The sequence below is a fragment of the Lotus japonicus genome, chromosome 1 (genome assembly GCF_012489685.1).
Source record: "Lotus japonicus ecotype B-129 chromosome 1, LjGifu_v1.2".
In the NCBI taxonomy this organism is placed as follows: Eukaryota; Viridiplantae; Streptophyta; class Magnoliopsida; order Fabales; family Fabaceae; genus Lotus; species Lotus japonicus.
The window spans coordinates 137,141,684-137,157,013 of NC_080041.1; the positions used below are offsets into that span (position 1 = coordinate 137,141,684).

General features: G+C 36.6%; 1 protein-coding gene and 1 pseudogene across 2 annotated transcripts; one reads left to right on the top strand and one right to left on the bottom strand.

The window, feature by feature from the left end:
* Positions 1-30: 30 nt before the first annotated feature.
* LOC130731475 (la-related protein 6B) lies at positions 31-7,777 on the bottom strand. Of its 2 annotated transcripts, XM_057583786.1 has the most exons (11): positions 7,585-7,777; positions 7,000-7,440; positions 6,012-6,093; positions 5,637-5,731; positions 5,447-5,518; positions 5,144-5,223; positions 4,966-5,065; positions 1,832-1,879; positions 1,653-1,721; positions 1,240-1,386; positions 31-411 (listed from the first exon to the last, which is right to left on the bottom strand). In XM_057583786.1, exons 2-11 carry the CDS (start codon positions 7,393-7,395, stop codon positions 163-165), a joined length of 1,338 nt encoding a protein of 445 aa, XP_057439769.1. In that variant the 5' UTR covers positions 7,396-7,440; positions 7,585-7,777; the 3' UTR covers positions 31-162. The 2 variants fall into 2 exon arrangements, with proteins under 2 accessions (XP_057439769.1, XP_057439767.1); XM_057583784.1 differs by having other exon boundaries at positions 7,000-7,776.
* A 2,923-nt stretch (positions 7,778-10,700) lies between these two features.
* On the top strand, positions 10,701-14,764 carry LOC130731476 (ankyrin repeat-containing protein At5g02620-like; annotated as a pseudogene).
* The last annotated feature ends 566 nt before the right edge of the window (positions 14,765-15,330 follow it).

The window sequence follows — 15,330 nt, forward strand, 5'->3', positions numbered from 1 at the left end:
ATTAACCACTGCATGTATAAAAGAAAAACATGGAAAAAAGGAAAATAACTAATCGAGAATTGCCTCGGCCAGACAGCCCTCACACTAGTACTGCCACAATCACTCTGTTCTTGCACAGACAGACATAATCAGCTACAAGCACAATTACTTGTTTATGCTTGATTAAACAATATTAACACTTATCGGCTTCCCCCGACCCATCGAAAATCCTCTTGTACCATCTGGCATGCGTGGCCCAGGAGGTTGCTTGGCAACGACTTGATCAGTTAAAATTGAATTATGTGAAGAGGGTGTTCCCAAGTGATTCACACGATTATTTTGATGACAATGAACTCGACCACGTCCCTTAGCCCGGCCCCTGCTACGCCCTTTCCTCCGCCCACTCTCTTTGTCATAACCATGCTCTTCTCCCTGCCAAGTTTAAGGGATTATGGCCTCAATAAAAAAGAAAAGCATACAACAAAATGTGGTCCTCAAGCTACCAGATACAAATATAGACATGACAACTTGATAGTACATCAACGTATGCTGTGTATGATGCAATGCAACAGTTACAAACCATTATTCACAGCACATATGTATTTCAAGTTTTCAACAAAGCCAAAATGACCAAAGCATATTTTTCTTCACGTTTGGAATGGTACTCCAAATAACTATCTAAAGAAGTTCATTAACAAATGTAGTAGATGTAGTTGGTAGCATTTGTTTTCGATTTATATTAACTTTCCAAAATTACCCACAATTCACGTTTGCTAATTTCTTTCCATCATTAATGTAGTTGGCAGATATTGTGAAAAACCACCTCATTGTCAATAATATTCCACAAATTTTGATTTATGATAGAGCGCAATGGTTCTTGTGATCTATGTAGCCGAACTCACTTAGTGAGATAAGACTTTTTTTGTTCTTGTTGCATTAATGCGTTGGAGAGTGGAAAGGGAGAGAAAGTCCAATTAAATAAAGGTATTTTTGTCGAAAAATAATTAATGCACTACAAACTTCAACTTGGTTCTTAACCAAGTTATACCTCCAATTTGGTTCTTATGACGGAGTACTTTAAACATATGCGGGAAACTGTTCCTAAGCACAGAATCACAAAACATCTAGAACATGTATACTTTACTCATGGAGAAAACAAGGGACGAAAAAAGAGAGCACAGAAGTGTAAATAATTTGCTGTTATGAAACACAACTCTCATATCACTAATAATCAGTCAATTAAAATAAGCAAGCACTCACCACATGCTCATGCGGCTGAATCTCAGGAATGGAAGCATCTTCTAATTGTTTATCATCTGCCTGCAGCTCAGGCACAGAAGTGTGATCCTCCTCACAGCCAACTTCAACATCAAGCCCCTTTTTCCCCCGACCTTGAGCAGGTTTTGACTGGTAATAAAATATCAACACAGTACATCTAAACCATAAAAATCAATACCTATATAATTTTCTCGTCCTTCAAATAAACAGAAAACAAGAAAAGCGAGTAGGTATGTTTTTTTGTTTGAATAAAAAAACTCCGAATATGTGCTTATCAACAAAGCCAAAAAGAGCTATGATTGCTTGTGCCAATAAGATTCATGAAATGGAGCAAAAGATTATTGGCAAAACACTAGGACTCATGAAATGGAGGAAAATAAATTTTAAATGCATACCACGCGTCTAAGCATTAGACGAACCCGGAGGCCACTCCGCCAGTTTCCCTCATCATTCAGCTCAGCAACCTGCGAATGATGATTCCCAATCTTATCAGTATATGGCATAAAATGTCAACTCAGAGGAAAAGTAGCCTAAAATAATTCCACGCCAACTCAGCAAAGGCATTGATACTTACAGCTCTCTCAGCCAGCTCAACAGATTCATATTCAATAAATGCATGCAACTGGAAAAAAAGAGTTACATTAGACTCACTAAATCATCTTCTCTTCACAAATACTTTAAAAGAGAGAAAGGAATCTTATCCCTTGAATGTTTGACCAGCATAAGTTAATGTCCAACATTAAATTTACCAACAAACCAAAAATGGTGGCATGCAGCACAAGTGGGCATGTCTATACTTCATATCATAAGACTACCAGTTGAAATAAAAGCTGTACATTGTTGAAAATTTGAAAAGCTATTATAAAGAATAAGAATGAGAAGATACATTTACGTTGAGAAGGTCAAAAAGAAAATCAAGTCAAGCCTGTAAACTAATTACTGATGTGCAGCGTAGGGAGAGTCATATGCTGCATAACCGAGACCTTCCATGGACCATAATCAAATTCAAACAAAAACTCGAAATATTTAAATGATCATTGAAGTTATGGGGTTTTAGATAAGTAAGGAGGGAAGAGAAAGAATAGACTTTGAAATTGTAATTATGGTTATTTATAATATATAGTATAATACAAAAGGTAAAGCACTAATTCCTAGTTGTACTAATATTGGACTACTAATCCTAAGAAAATGTGGAAAGATCATGACCATACAAGGATATAGAAACCGATTCTCTAAAATAACCTAAGATAAGATAAAGATATTGTAAGGTATCTTTTCAATCTAATACTCGCCTGAAGCTAAAGCTCATCAATTTTTATGGTTGTTACAAAAGTACATTTCAGAAAAAAGAAATAAAATCAAATAATATAATTTGAGATTGTAGATGACAGGGCCAGAATGCTTTCTCTTAGACGACTTAGGGCTAGGTTGCTTTTTCTAGGCTGCTGTAGTGCCTGCCAAGATGATTCACTGGGACTGCCTCAGGGCTAGGCCGATTCTCTGGGATAGCCCAGGGCCATGATGATTCTCTATGATTGCAGCATGGCCAGGCTAATTCTCTACTACCGCCGCAAGGTCATTCTAACTTCTCTAGGATAGCCATGTGGCTTGGCTGCATCTTTGGGATAACCATGGTTTTTTAATCAATTTTGGACTTTGTTTAGCTATGTATGGATTGAAGAACAGAATAGAAAAAAATGGAGTAAATAATCCACTCAAAATTTGGATATTTTATGACAGGATTAACAAAGTTCCACTTCCAATTTTTGGGTAGTTGATGGAAGATATAACCTTTTTATTCCTATATTACCATACTTTACTTTAACAACATTAATTTTTAATTTGTTATTCCTTCGAACTCATTCAGTCTGCACAAAGCATATTACAAAAAAAGCTGTTCATGAAGATGCAATAGATCAACAGGAACAAAACGAAGACGATAGGTAACCAATGTTGTTGAGTCAAGCATGAAATCACGTACAAAAAGGAATACAAATAATGCATATATATCAACTGAAAAAGAACAAAGTAGAGCAAGAAACTAGGCGATGATGGGTTCCGGAGAGCAGAGGAAGGAGTGCAGCGGTGACCAGTGCGCAAAAGGGTGCACAGACTCAACTGAAGTGGTTTGGAATTAGGGAAAATAAAGACAAAAAGGTAGTTTAATAGTTGTACAACATATTGGTTTTTTTTTCCATGTCATTCCTCCCAAAATGGGAGGACAAAATGGTACGTTAAAGCAAATAAACCTTAAGTAGGACGTTAATCAAGTCGAACCAAGTTCCTTACCAAATGAAAGGGTCACTAGAACTTCTGCACGACTGGTGAGAAATGAGCGAATTATGAAAGTGATGACATTATTATATCAGAGTACTGTTGAATATCTCTTATTTAAATTGAGTTTGTTATTAGTCTTATGTCTCTTATCTCATAGAAAGTATGTATTAAGATAGAGATAGATTTAGTTTTTATCTCTTTGGTATGTCTGTAAATTGTACAAGTATATTGATGAAATCCACATAAATATTTTCATCAAATTCAAGTTGGTATCAGAGCTAGTTTTCGATCCTATTGGCCCTGCTGCAGTAGGGAGGACTCGTCCCCTCTCATGGGGGCTTTCCAAATCTCTTTGGTTTTATTTATCCTCATCCTCCGCTTCCATGCTCATTAACCCTAGCCATTTTCTTACGACCTCATTCTCTGCTTGGTCAAGTTTCCACTCTCTTGGAACTTTGTTGCTTTCGTGATGTCTCTCTCCACTGTTTGGTTTTTGGGTCTTCTGTTTTGGCTATGTTTAGTTCATGGGTCTGTTGTGTTTTGACTATATTATGATGTTTCTCATTGTTGTGCACTGTTCACGCTGGTTCCCCTCCTTTTCTTCCGGCCAAGGACCCGCCGTCAGAATCATCTCCTCATGATTGGAAAAACCCTTAAAGCAGACATCCAACTGACGCCGCATGCACCAGCACGCGCCTCCCTTTCATATGTGCGTTAGATTCACACGCCCTGCCTACACCGGCACGTGGAAGCACCTCAGTACTCTGATTCGGCAACCGTCGATTTCGCCTAGCTCGCCTCCCCCTTCTCCTTCCATATATGCTCATGTTTGGCATGTTTAAGGTCCAAGGAGTTCTAGATATGAGTTTTTCAACTTCGGCTTTGACATTCTTTTTGGGTTTACTCTCTCCTCTTTGAGACGCATGGCTAATATTTATGATTCTTCAGCTTAGACCCTGTTTGGACGTCTACCTTTGATGATCTGTTCATTGTGAGTTGGGTTCTCAGTTTATGTCTCGTGGTTCGAGACTTATTACAGTGATTCTAGCCGATGTTATGCAATCAGGTTTTGACTTTATTCAATAGTTTTTTTATCTCTCACTGGTCAGACTTGTTGATTTCTGTGTCCGGTGACTTTTTAATATTAATTATGAATATCATAAGTTGAGTATTTTTGTCATTTATTTATGTATTTTGTATACTTATATAAATATATAAAAAATTAGTGTGGTGGCCATCCCGCTATGCGCATATCACTACAGCGTTTTTGGGGTTGGCTGCTACACTTAGCTATCCGGGATTGGCAACAATGGTACATATTGGATATGGTCCTAAAGTTCTACCTGCATGCTACAAAAATGATGAATAAGAAAAGGACAATAACAATAGGACGGAACCTATAGCACATAAAGCCATGCTTGCTGCATATACCTTGTTTGATAAAGGCATGCCATCAACTTTTCCCAATCTTGAAGCAGATGAAGCCCCACTATTCGTAGTTTGAGGTGGACAGGTACGGATAGTCTTCACACTGCCACATAAAATGTAAGATAAAAGGAATTCGAAGTTTTGCATGGCAAGCGTCATTCAGTGGAAACTACAATAGTACCTCCCAACAGCTGAAAAAACTTTCATAAGATTCTGATGGCAATGATCCTCAGGTAAGTTCTCAGCGACAACAATGCGAGACTGAGAAAAAAATATTGCAAAAGCAAACAAAAAAGAGAAAAATGAAGAAGAGATAGCATCATTAACAACAATGGCGCATCATGCATAACATATTTTGGAAATATTACATCACAAGCATGTCGTAAAAATGCAAATTGCTTGTTGAAAATAAAACCAAAAGCAACATCATGAACTGTCTCACAACACCTCAAGTCAGTCACAAGATTATGATAGAGAAATTTACTTGTAGCTCTTCTATATCAGACTCAGTGAGGGGACATTGGCGTTTGATTTTCTTTCCATCTTCACTAACTACCTGGAGAATTCAGTAATGATGTATATTAAAAGTAGAAACAATAAAATTATGAAAAGATCTAGACAGCAGAAAAAAAAATTATAATGTTATTGTGAAGCAAGAAAATGAACAAACTTACAAGCTTTGATGAGTTCCTCAAAACAGTTGCAAGTTGGGAGTGACTGGTTATATGGGCCTTAATCTTCTTGAAAGATGCAACAACAGATATCGGCACTATATAATTTTAGAAAAGCATTAAAAACTACTACAAAAATATATCATATCAAATTTGAAACCATCTACCATCTTATAGGAACAGAAACCGATGCATCACATTGTTCAATATGATAATATTCAAATATGCACAATCCTGTTCCTCCCTTAGTCTCTTAAAAAGATAATGTTAAACAGGAAGTAGAATGAAATGCTCATCAGGAAACAAAGAAGGAAAGATGAGGTCCACAATTGTTCACTTGCACTGTAAAAAAAAAGAAGGAAACAAAAATTATCTTACCAAAACCTTCTGGATCTTTGTTGATGAACCTCATCAGATGATCAGTAGTAGCTAAGTTTAAATCACTGAAATAATACTCCACCTACAAATTATTACATAACATATCCCAACCAAAACTCTAGTCAAGTTGTGAAGCATCAAGTTAAAGGAAAACAAACATGAAAGAAGCAACATGGAGAAATGTGTTATGAACTTATGATAAACATAAATTGATATATGCTGCAAAAATAGAACTTAGCTTGATTTTAACCCATCCTCTAATTCCTTTTCCCAAGATTAAATATGGAAAGTGATCAATTTCTCAAATGCCTCCTGATATCCATCATAAAGATGTAAAATATTTTGCTACAACAGAGAAGTATAGTAATAGTTCACATAGAATTATTAATTTTCTAAATAGTTATACTGCATCTACGGCTGTCATCACAAATTTTTCCATTACCTCTTTTCTTTTACCATCCCTAATATCACATACAGTTTTCCCATTACCCCTTTTCTTTTAGCATCCCCAATATCAGATACAGTGCCACATTGCGGAACAGCACATACAGAAAATTGCAAACCAAATCATGAACCGAGCTATGGTTAAAAGCCGTAGTATATCAACACTGTATTATAAATGAGTCTTGAAAGGAAATACACTCCCCTTCTCCTTTCTTTTATGGAAACTTCTAAAAGGTACCATTTATCCAGAGAAATACTTCAGATAACAAATATTTGAAGTGTTCGTAGTTCTAAAGGCTTTTTTGTATACGAATTATACACCATGTGACAAACACTAATATATATCAAAGTTGCAGCTTGTTGAACAATTTAATCCTGAAATAAGGCTACTCTAGAAAGGAGATGCAACAATATCCAGAAAAGGGACAAACATATCTTTTCTTTCCAATCATACATTATTCATTTTTATAAACATTTCACAATTCACACAATTAAGGATTAAAAAATCACCCTTCCACCTCCAAAATTGGCAACTGAAGTTTACCTGATTCAAAATTTTCTGACCAGCTTCATCGGACAGCTTAGTTTTGGAAGAAGGAGGGTGATCTGGGTCAACTTGAGACTGCTGAACTTGCTGCAGACCAGAATCAGAACTAACATAATATTGTTGCGGGTGATGATGAGACCGGTAGTGAACCTGATGTGTAAGATGATGGTGATTTTGGACCTGGACGACTGGCACATGACCTTGAATCGGTAAATGGAACGGTGACGTCGGGGGTGGTACTATAAGCCTAGGCTGTAGCAAATCGGCCCGTGCGGTGGGTCGAGTGGGCACATATTCCGGTGCCTGTGCGTTGAGCCGGCTAAAAGAAAGGCTCCTCGAAAGAGATGGATCTGGCAAGATATCTGGGGTTTCTGACAGTGACTCTTGAGCCATTTTCAACCGTAGTTGTTTTTTGTTTTCTTTTCGATGATCTAACTCCTGCAGCAGCTGAAGTAAGTGAGATCACTTTTCCAGTTACTTTTTTAAGGGATAAGATAGAGATTTCTGAATATCAGTGAGAAAGAAGAGGGGGATCGTTAGTTAATAGATATCATCATATATGTACCCTATTTTCTTTCATACCTAAATCGATGACGACGGAGAAGAAATCTCAATTTTTCTCGGGGTTGCAATAGTCGATTATTTATAGTCTAAGGATAGATTCATGACTTGCAATTGACGAAGACGGACGTGGGCGGGCCCCAAATGCATACCGGCCCATCATGCGGGCTGAGCGCAGTGTGGCCTGAGGTACGTTCAGAGTGTTAACATTGACGTAAGACGCGATTTTTAATGTCTGCATTTATCCTTCAAGCCATTTGTTTCTTCCATGGATTCAACTTCAAGCCCCTCTGATTTTTACACGGTCGAGGTAGGCAGAACGCTCTAGTGCTGTAGTAAAGTTCATGAGCTTGGCGGGTGGAAATGTCCACTGTTAGATTTGAGAAGAAATCTCAAAAAAATATTTAAGTTGATAATATAAGTATTAATGTTTTTGTAAATGAATGATTAACCATGTATTTTATAGGTATGATATAACATATAATTGAGGGGATGAGCCTTTAAGAAGGACTTCCAAGATGAAGGTTATGTTTGAGTAGTCTCCAATTGTTTAGTGAATGCATTAGTTTGTTCCGCTCGACTAATTATGGATGAGATGAATCTCTTTGATCGTCTCGACTAACCAACATGATATTCACTTGGTTGTGAAATTTTCGATACGATGTTGAGCACAGTGACTATTTCAGTCTATCAAAACATGAGCCCCACCCTTGGCCGAGATAAATGTGAGCAATTAGACAAATAATCCTTTTCAATGGTTACCTCAATTTGGGATAAATACATGTGTGAATCAGCTTTCGAACGAGACAAGTGTATTAAAAGTTATTCTCAAGGCTCGGTTCTTTTAAGTTTTTTGAAACTTGGAGCATTGTGATTGGTGAGCAAACATTTTTTGCAGTTATGATTTGATCGTAAAGACGTGTAATAAAATCGTGATTTTTCAAGCAAACGCTTTTAAAATTTCACGCTTTATTATATGTTTTTTTTTTCAAAAGCAAAAGATATAATGATAGGAAAGTGACAATGAAATACAACTCTCTTCAAGAGAGACCAAAAACCAGCAATCTCGGAAACAAACCAACCTAGCTGTTAAAGACGACTACCAACCCCGAAAATAATCAAAGAAGAAAAAGAAGTCCCCAACGCAAAGACAAACGCCCAAAGACCAAACCACAAAACCTTAAAGACCCCTAAAACCAACCAAAACCAATACCCACGACTACCTTACTAAGATATGTAAGCATTGATTTCAGATGCAACCTTGAAAAGGGCAACATCATATGAGCAATCAAACTGCATGTCTAAGCGCTTCTCCATCAATATGGCACTCCGCACCTAGTCAAAACACTATAAGGCTCTGACAGCTCCACCGGCAACACCATCAACTCTTTTCCAGTCGGCTCTACATCAACATCGTCCCTTGACACGATCCCACTACAACTCTCAAAAAGCTTTGTTATATGTTACACACTTGTATGCATTCTTTTATTATTTTATTTTCGAATAGTTTTTTTAAATTGGGGAAACATGATTCTCGAAGGGTCCCCTTACTCTCCATTTTTAACCATTTCTTCACACCATTTTTTAAATTCATATCATCTCCTGTCCTTTTAAAATGTGAGTTATAGTCTGTCCATTGGTAAATCACTAAGCCTTATTTGTTTCGAAACTTAAGAGTTTTTTCTTTCTTTTAGGTATGGGTGTTGGTAACTGATTCAATCGAATAAAAACAAAAAAATTGATCCAAATAATAGTATCCTCTCAAACAAAAATACGAAAAAAAAATCACCGAAACCGGTTGAACACCACGTGTCCCCACTTGCCATTGACTTTCACCATTGTGTCTGAACCTTCGCAGTGGAGGAGCTGGCCTGTGTCCCCCCCCCATCCTTAAATTTTCGGTTTTCTTTACAAAAAGATGCCCCACGTGACTAATATGGTTCGGGAAGCCAAGTGTCTAACTCAAGTGTCTAGATTTTGGGTAAAGTTTAATAATTTTCTACAATGGTAAACATTTAGATAAATTATTTATTAATTGTAAATATTTGTACCATGATTTAAAGGAAGTAATTTTGAATTTTTTTATTAATTATGGAAGTAAATAATAGTTGAAAAATTGAATTAATTATGAGGAAGAAGATAAATTTTAAAATTCCAAAAAATTCACAAAAGCATATGAAAGGTGCCACCTATTTCTTAGTTTCGAAAATAATTAACAGTAGTATAAGATAAGATTAAATGTTGAGCATATGATAGGATAGGCAAATTGCTCTCTGATTGTTGGTAGAAGTGTCAGTGTCAACTGTGGTTTCGTTCCCAAAATTTCATTTGCCTATTACTCAATACTCCCTCCTGTCCTATTTATAAGTATGAAAGAGAAGAAAAACCTTGGTCCTTTTTATAAGAACCAAATGAAAGTTTGAGCTATATTAATTAATTTTTTCCAATGATGTCCTTATTAATTCTAACTTGTAAAATGTGTTTCATTAATTATTCTTTCTCTTTCCCACTTTCCAACACTAATAGCAAAGGGTAATTTTGGAAGTTTATTTTGATTTAAGACAAATTTAATGTATTTTATCTACTTTAACTACATTTCTTAAACTATGTGAATTTTTTTTTGTTGCTTATAAATAGGACCGGAGGGAGTAAAATTTTAGATGCATCGAGGTCTTAAATTATCCTTTAATCCTTTATCTTTTAGTTTGTGAACAGTTAAAAGTCTTGAGATTGTGGAAATCGGTCTCTGAACCTCCAGATTTGCTGTGAAATTCGATCTGTTTACATATCAAACTTCATTGATCTCAGCATCAAGGTATTATTAATTCATTTCTGAAAATCGACGATATTAAATTGGTTTTCCTTTCTACTCTTTGGGATTTCTGACAGACAAAGATAATTTGATAAAGAAGTGTTTTTCTTTTGTTTTGCTTTGGACTCTTGATGACTATATCAATTTATCCAATTAGTGAGTTGAATGGATTTATATGTGCAGATCAGAATATACATTTTTTTAACTTGATTATCGGGTAAAAATTGATGGTCCTATCATGTTTCCTGTTTCATAGAGAGAGAAAGAGGAGAAGTTTTCAAGAGATTTTGGAGTAACCGATCATTTCAATTCTCGGGCATCTACAATGGAAAAACAGAAGAGTTTTCGTGGATCCGCATTGTGATGGAGAAGCAGCTCAGCTTCATGGGAAGCGAGAGAAAGAAGAGCAAGGAATCACCTGGAAAACGCGGTGACTTACCCATTCACTTAGCAGCTCGGGCTGGGAACTTGAGTAGAGTAAAAGAGATAATTCAATATTGTTCTAATTATGAGTCAAAGGATTTGTTGGCAAAGCAGAACTTAGAAGGGGATACCCCTCTTTATGTGGCTTCAGAGAATGGGCATGCTTTGGTTGTTAGCGAGATACTGAAATACTTGGACCTGCAAACTGCTTCCATTGTGGCTAGAAATGGCTATGATCCATTCCATATTGCCGCAAAGCAGGGTCACCTTGGTAAGATGCAACATCGAGTGATGTTTGGGCCTAAGGTCCCTTTCATTTTCATTTTTCTTCCTCTTCTGGTTTTTACTATTCTAATGAACAGCTTACTATTTGAATAGTGAAACATTAGCCCTGGAAAGATTGTGTGTGGGTGCAATATTTATTGACTATTTAGTTAATTGAGAAGTGAACTAAAATCCAAAATCCACAATGTCTTCTTTCCCTTTTACTTTTCTAATTTTGCTTGAGTAGGCAGCGAGATGGATGTGTCAACTTTCAATTTGTTTCAGAAACTTGTTGGACATTTGTCTTTCCTAGGTAATGAAACACTTCTAGGAATTATTTCAATCTTCTTTCCTCCATCCCTCACCATAGTCTGTGCAGTTGTCTCCCTCTCTATGCATATTGAAAATCTATGAAAACATGAAATTAGAGAAGGCGGTAGTCATGATTGTATTATGGTAGGTTATCAGTAAATTGGCACGTAGATCTAATCTCAAAGTTATAGTTGATTATTTCACTATGATATATTTGGCTTCAATGGATTTACTCCTTTACCTTCCAGATTTATGTGTTCTTTAAAGTTTCAGTTACATTAACATGGGTGAGAAGCCCTGCCAAAGGAGTACCACATATATTTTTCGCAAATGTAGCATATCCATTATTCCATGTCTCTCAATATACCGTCTGACTGAGAAAAAAAAGAACCTTGCAGAGGTGCTGAGGGAACTGCTGCACACCTTTCCCAGCTTGGCCATGACCACAGATTTATCTAATTTAACTGCGTTACACACAGTTGCAACACAAGGTCATATTGATGTGGTTAATCTCCTTTTGGAATCAGATTCAAACCTTGCAAAAATTGCCAGGAATAATGGTAAGATTGTCCTTCACTTTGCGACTAGAATGGGACATTTGGAAGTCGTGAAAGCCTTATTAAAAAAGGACCCTAGCACTGGATTTAGGACTGATAAGAAAGGCCAAACTGCACTACACATGGTTGTGAAAGGGCAAAATGAAGAAATTTTGCTAGAATTGGTAAAACCTGACCCATCAGTCTTAATTCTAGAGGATAATAAGGGAAATACATGTTGCTGCAAAGAAGGGTCGTACTCAGGTGCTTCGTTATTCTTTTATTACTCATTCTTTATAAAGTTTATTAGCCTTGATAAACTAATTATTTAGACAGTTTTTATTTCACTTTAGGGATGAATGTGCATCCACGTCTAATACTTGTTCTTTTGGATTAGAAATTGGCAGAAAAAGGTGAGGTAAAAAATACGCATGCTACCATAAAAAGAAAATACAGTTGTAAGTTGTGTTATGGTTAGTGCCTTAGCTGTTAGTGGCCATATTGGTCGATGACCATAAAACAAATTGCTGATTGTTCTTCTTGTTTGCTCACTAGTGTGCCAGGATCCATATAGGGCCCTCAGTTACAGAGACATATCCATGAGTTTCAGTATGGGGATTATTTTAGAAAGACTGCTTTTACATTTCTGAGGGGTCAAACATTGAACTAATAATAACTTGTTCAAAAAGAGAAATAGATTCTTATTATTATTGCGAAAAAATAAGTAGGCATGATCCTAGAATTTCATAGGTAATTTTGCATGATCAAGGAGAGGAAGACTTGTTTCAACTAAATGTCTATGTTTTCTTTCAACTGTCCCATTCTGATGATGGGTATGAGGGCAGATGACCAGAAAGAACGATTCCTAAGTCAGAAAAGAGTTTTGAAAAGGGTTTAAACTCTCCCCACCCTAGTCAGTTTGAATTGAGTTTAGTTTTGCATTTAATTACAACTCAACCATATTTTTTAATTGAACAAAAGCTTGTAAAGTGCCAGACTTAGCTTTTAATGGGATTACCCAACTATAATAAGAGAAGACCTCAATACAAGTTCACATATAATGAAAACCACAAGAAGATGCAATGGGTGCTGGACCCCACAAGTCACAAAACATCAACTCACCGAGGAAGAAGAAGTTCAATCATACAAGCAGTTTCTAACTCTGGTAGCTATATACTAACTACTAACTGATTTTCCCGTCATAACTGGCCAACTAACTATCTATGATTGCTAACTAAGTAACATACGCACAACATGTGCATCATAAAAAGCATGTATAGTAGTAGAAGTATGAGAAGGTAAACGATGAGCCTTGCCTAAACGACAAGCATCACACAAATCACTAGACATTTTATTTGATACGGAAATATTACATATCAAATATGGTATCAAATATAGCGTGAGGGGGTGTGTTAGAAAATCCCACATTGAGCTAGCTTTTGGGGTAGAGTTAGGCCTCCCAAATTCTAATATGGTATCAGAGTAGAGAAGGGTATTGTTAGGGTTCTAAATATTAGGGGTTTAGTTTATTTATTTTTGTTTATTACGACACGCACAGGCTCCATATGAAGCTCAAGAAATGAATGTAAGCTTAGAAAGGATACATACACAAGATAAAGTAAATTTATTACACTATAACAATAAGCATTATTAAGACTGAGGTTTAAGCGTTTAACCTTTTTTGTGATTTTTTATATTTTTGAAGTTCAAAATATAAGTCAGTACTCAGATAATGGAGATAGTTTTGGCTTTCAATATCTGTTCTAAAGTATTCATGATTATCTGCAGAACATCAATGAAGGGTATCAATATCAATGCTACTAACAAGGCTGGAGAGACTCCTCTTGACGTTGCAGAAAAATTTGGAAATCCAGAACTTGTCTCCATATTGAGGGGTGCTGGGGCTTCCAATTCCACGGATCAAGGGAAACCTCCTAATGCATCAAGGCAACTTAAGCAGACTGTCAGTGACATAAAGCATGATGTGCAATCCCAACTCCAACAGATACGTCAGACTGGTATGAGGGTCCAGAAAATTGCAAAGAAGCTGAAGAAACTCCACATTAGCGGCCTGAACAATGCGATAAACTCTGCTACTGTTGTTGCTGTTCTCATTGCTACAGTCGCGTTTGCTGCCATCTTCACTGTCCCTGGCCAATATGTTGAAGCGAAAGAACAGAGCTTTTCACTTGGACAAGCAAATATTGCAAACAATGCGGCTTTCATGATATTTTTTGTGTTTGATATTTTGGCATTATTCATCTCTCTGGCTGTGATTTAGCCAGAAGGCAAAGAAGCAACTTGTGTTCGTCATTAACAAGCTGATGTGGATGGCTTGCCTTTTCATTTCCATTGCTTTTATTTCTCTCACATACGTAGTTGTGGGATCGCACTCAAGGTGGCTTGCCATATATGCTATAGTGATTGGAAGCCTGATAATGCTCTCTACAATTGGCTCCATGTGCTATTGTGTCGTTTTGCACAGGATAGACGAGACTAAATTAAGGGCAAATAGTCGTTCGTTCTCAATGTCTCATGCCCCAAACCAAGAGATTTTAAATAGTGAAAAGAGGATGTACGCCCTTTAGGATAGTTGATATATATGAACGAAATTTTGCGTCTAGCCTCCTCGCACATTTTGTTTTTTGAAAACCCAGCACATTCTTGAAGTAATAATAATAGGCAGTTCCTACTGAAAGTGTCAGATTTAACGAATACAAGCTATGATCTTTGCCAGCCTAGCCTACAGAAGCCAAAAGACAAAAGGAGGTGGAGAGGAAAATGGGTGGGCAATCATGACCACATCATGCATGATTAGAAAAGATGTTATCATTAAGTATTTTGTGGATTGTACTTGGGGTATCCCTAATATGCACCATTTTTAAAGTGGTGCAATTTTATACCACTTACTTTAACCGGTTATAACAGGTCAACACATTAATTTTATTTTGAAAAATATTATTAAAAATTTGTTATGTATTAAATTTCTTTAAAAAAAATGTGTTCACCTGTTATAGCAGGTTAAAAAAAAATGATGTAAAATTGCACCACTCTAAAAGTGGTGCATATTAGAGGTCATCTTGTACTTGTGCTTGTAAATACCGCACCCTCTTCCTCAATAAGCACCCCTCATCTTCCTTCCTTACCCACCATAGCTAAAAATACTTAGAAACTCATGAATACCCAATGTAGACCAAGCGAATGTCGCTAGAAATTGAAAAAACACCACCACCCTCACCTTCATTCACAACCCATCTTCATCCCCTATCCATTTCTCCATCTTATCCCCAACCTTTACTCCAACCAAAGCCCTAGCACAAATTCCGACTTATTCCCTTTTTTGTATTTTTTTAATTCAAAACTAAAACTTGATTTATCTAAGATTGACACCACAACCCCTCTTATCTCCCATGTAATTCA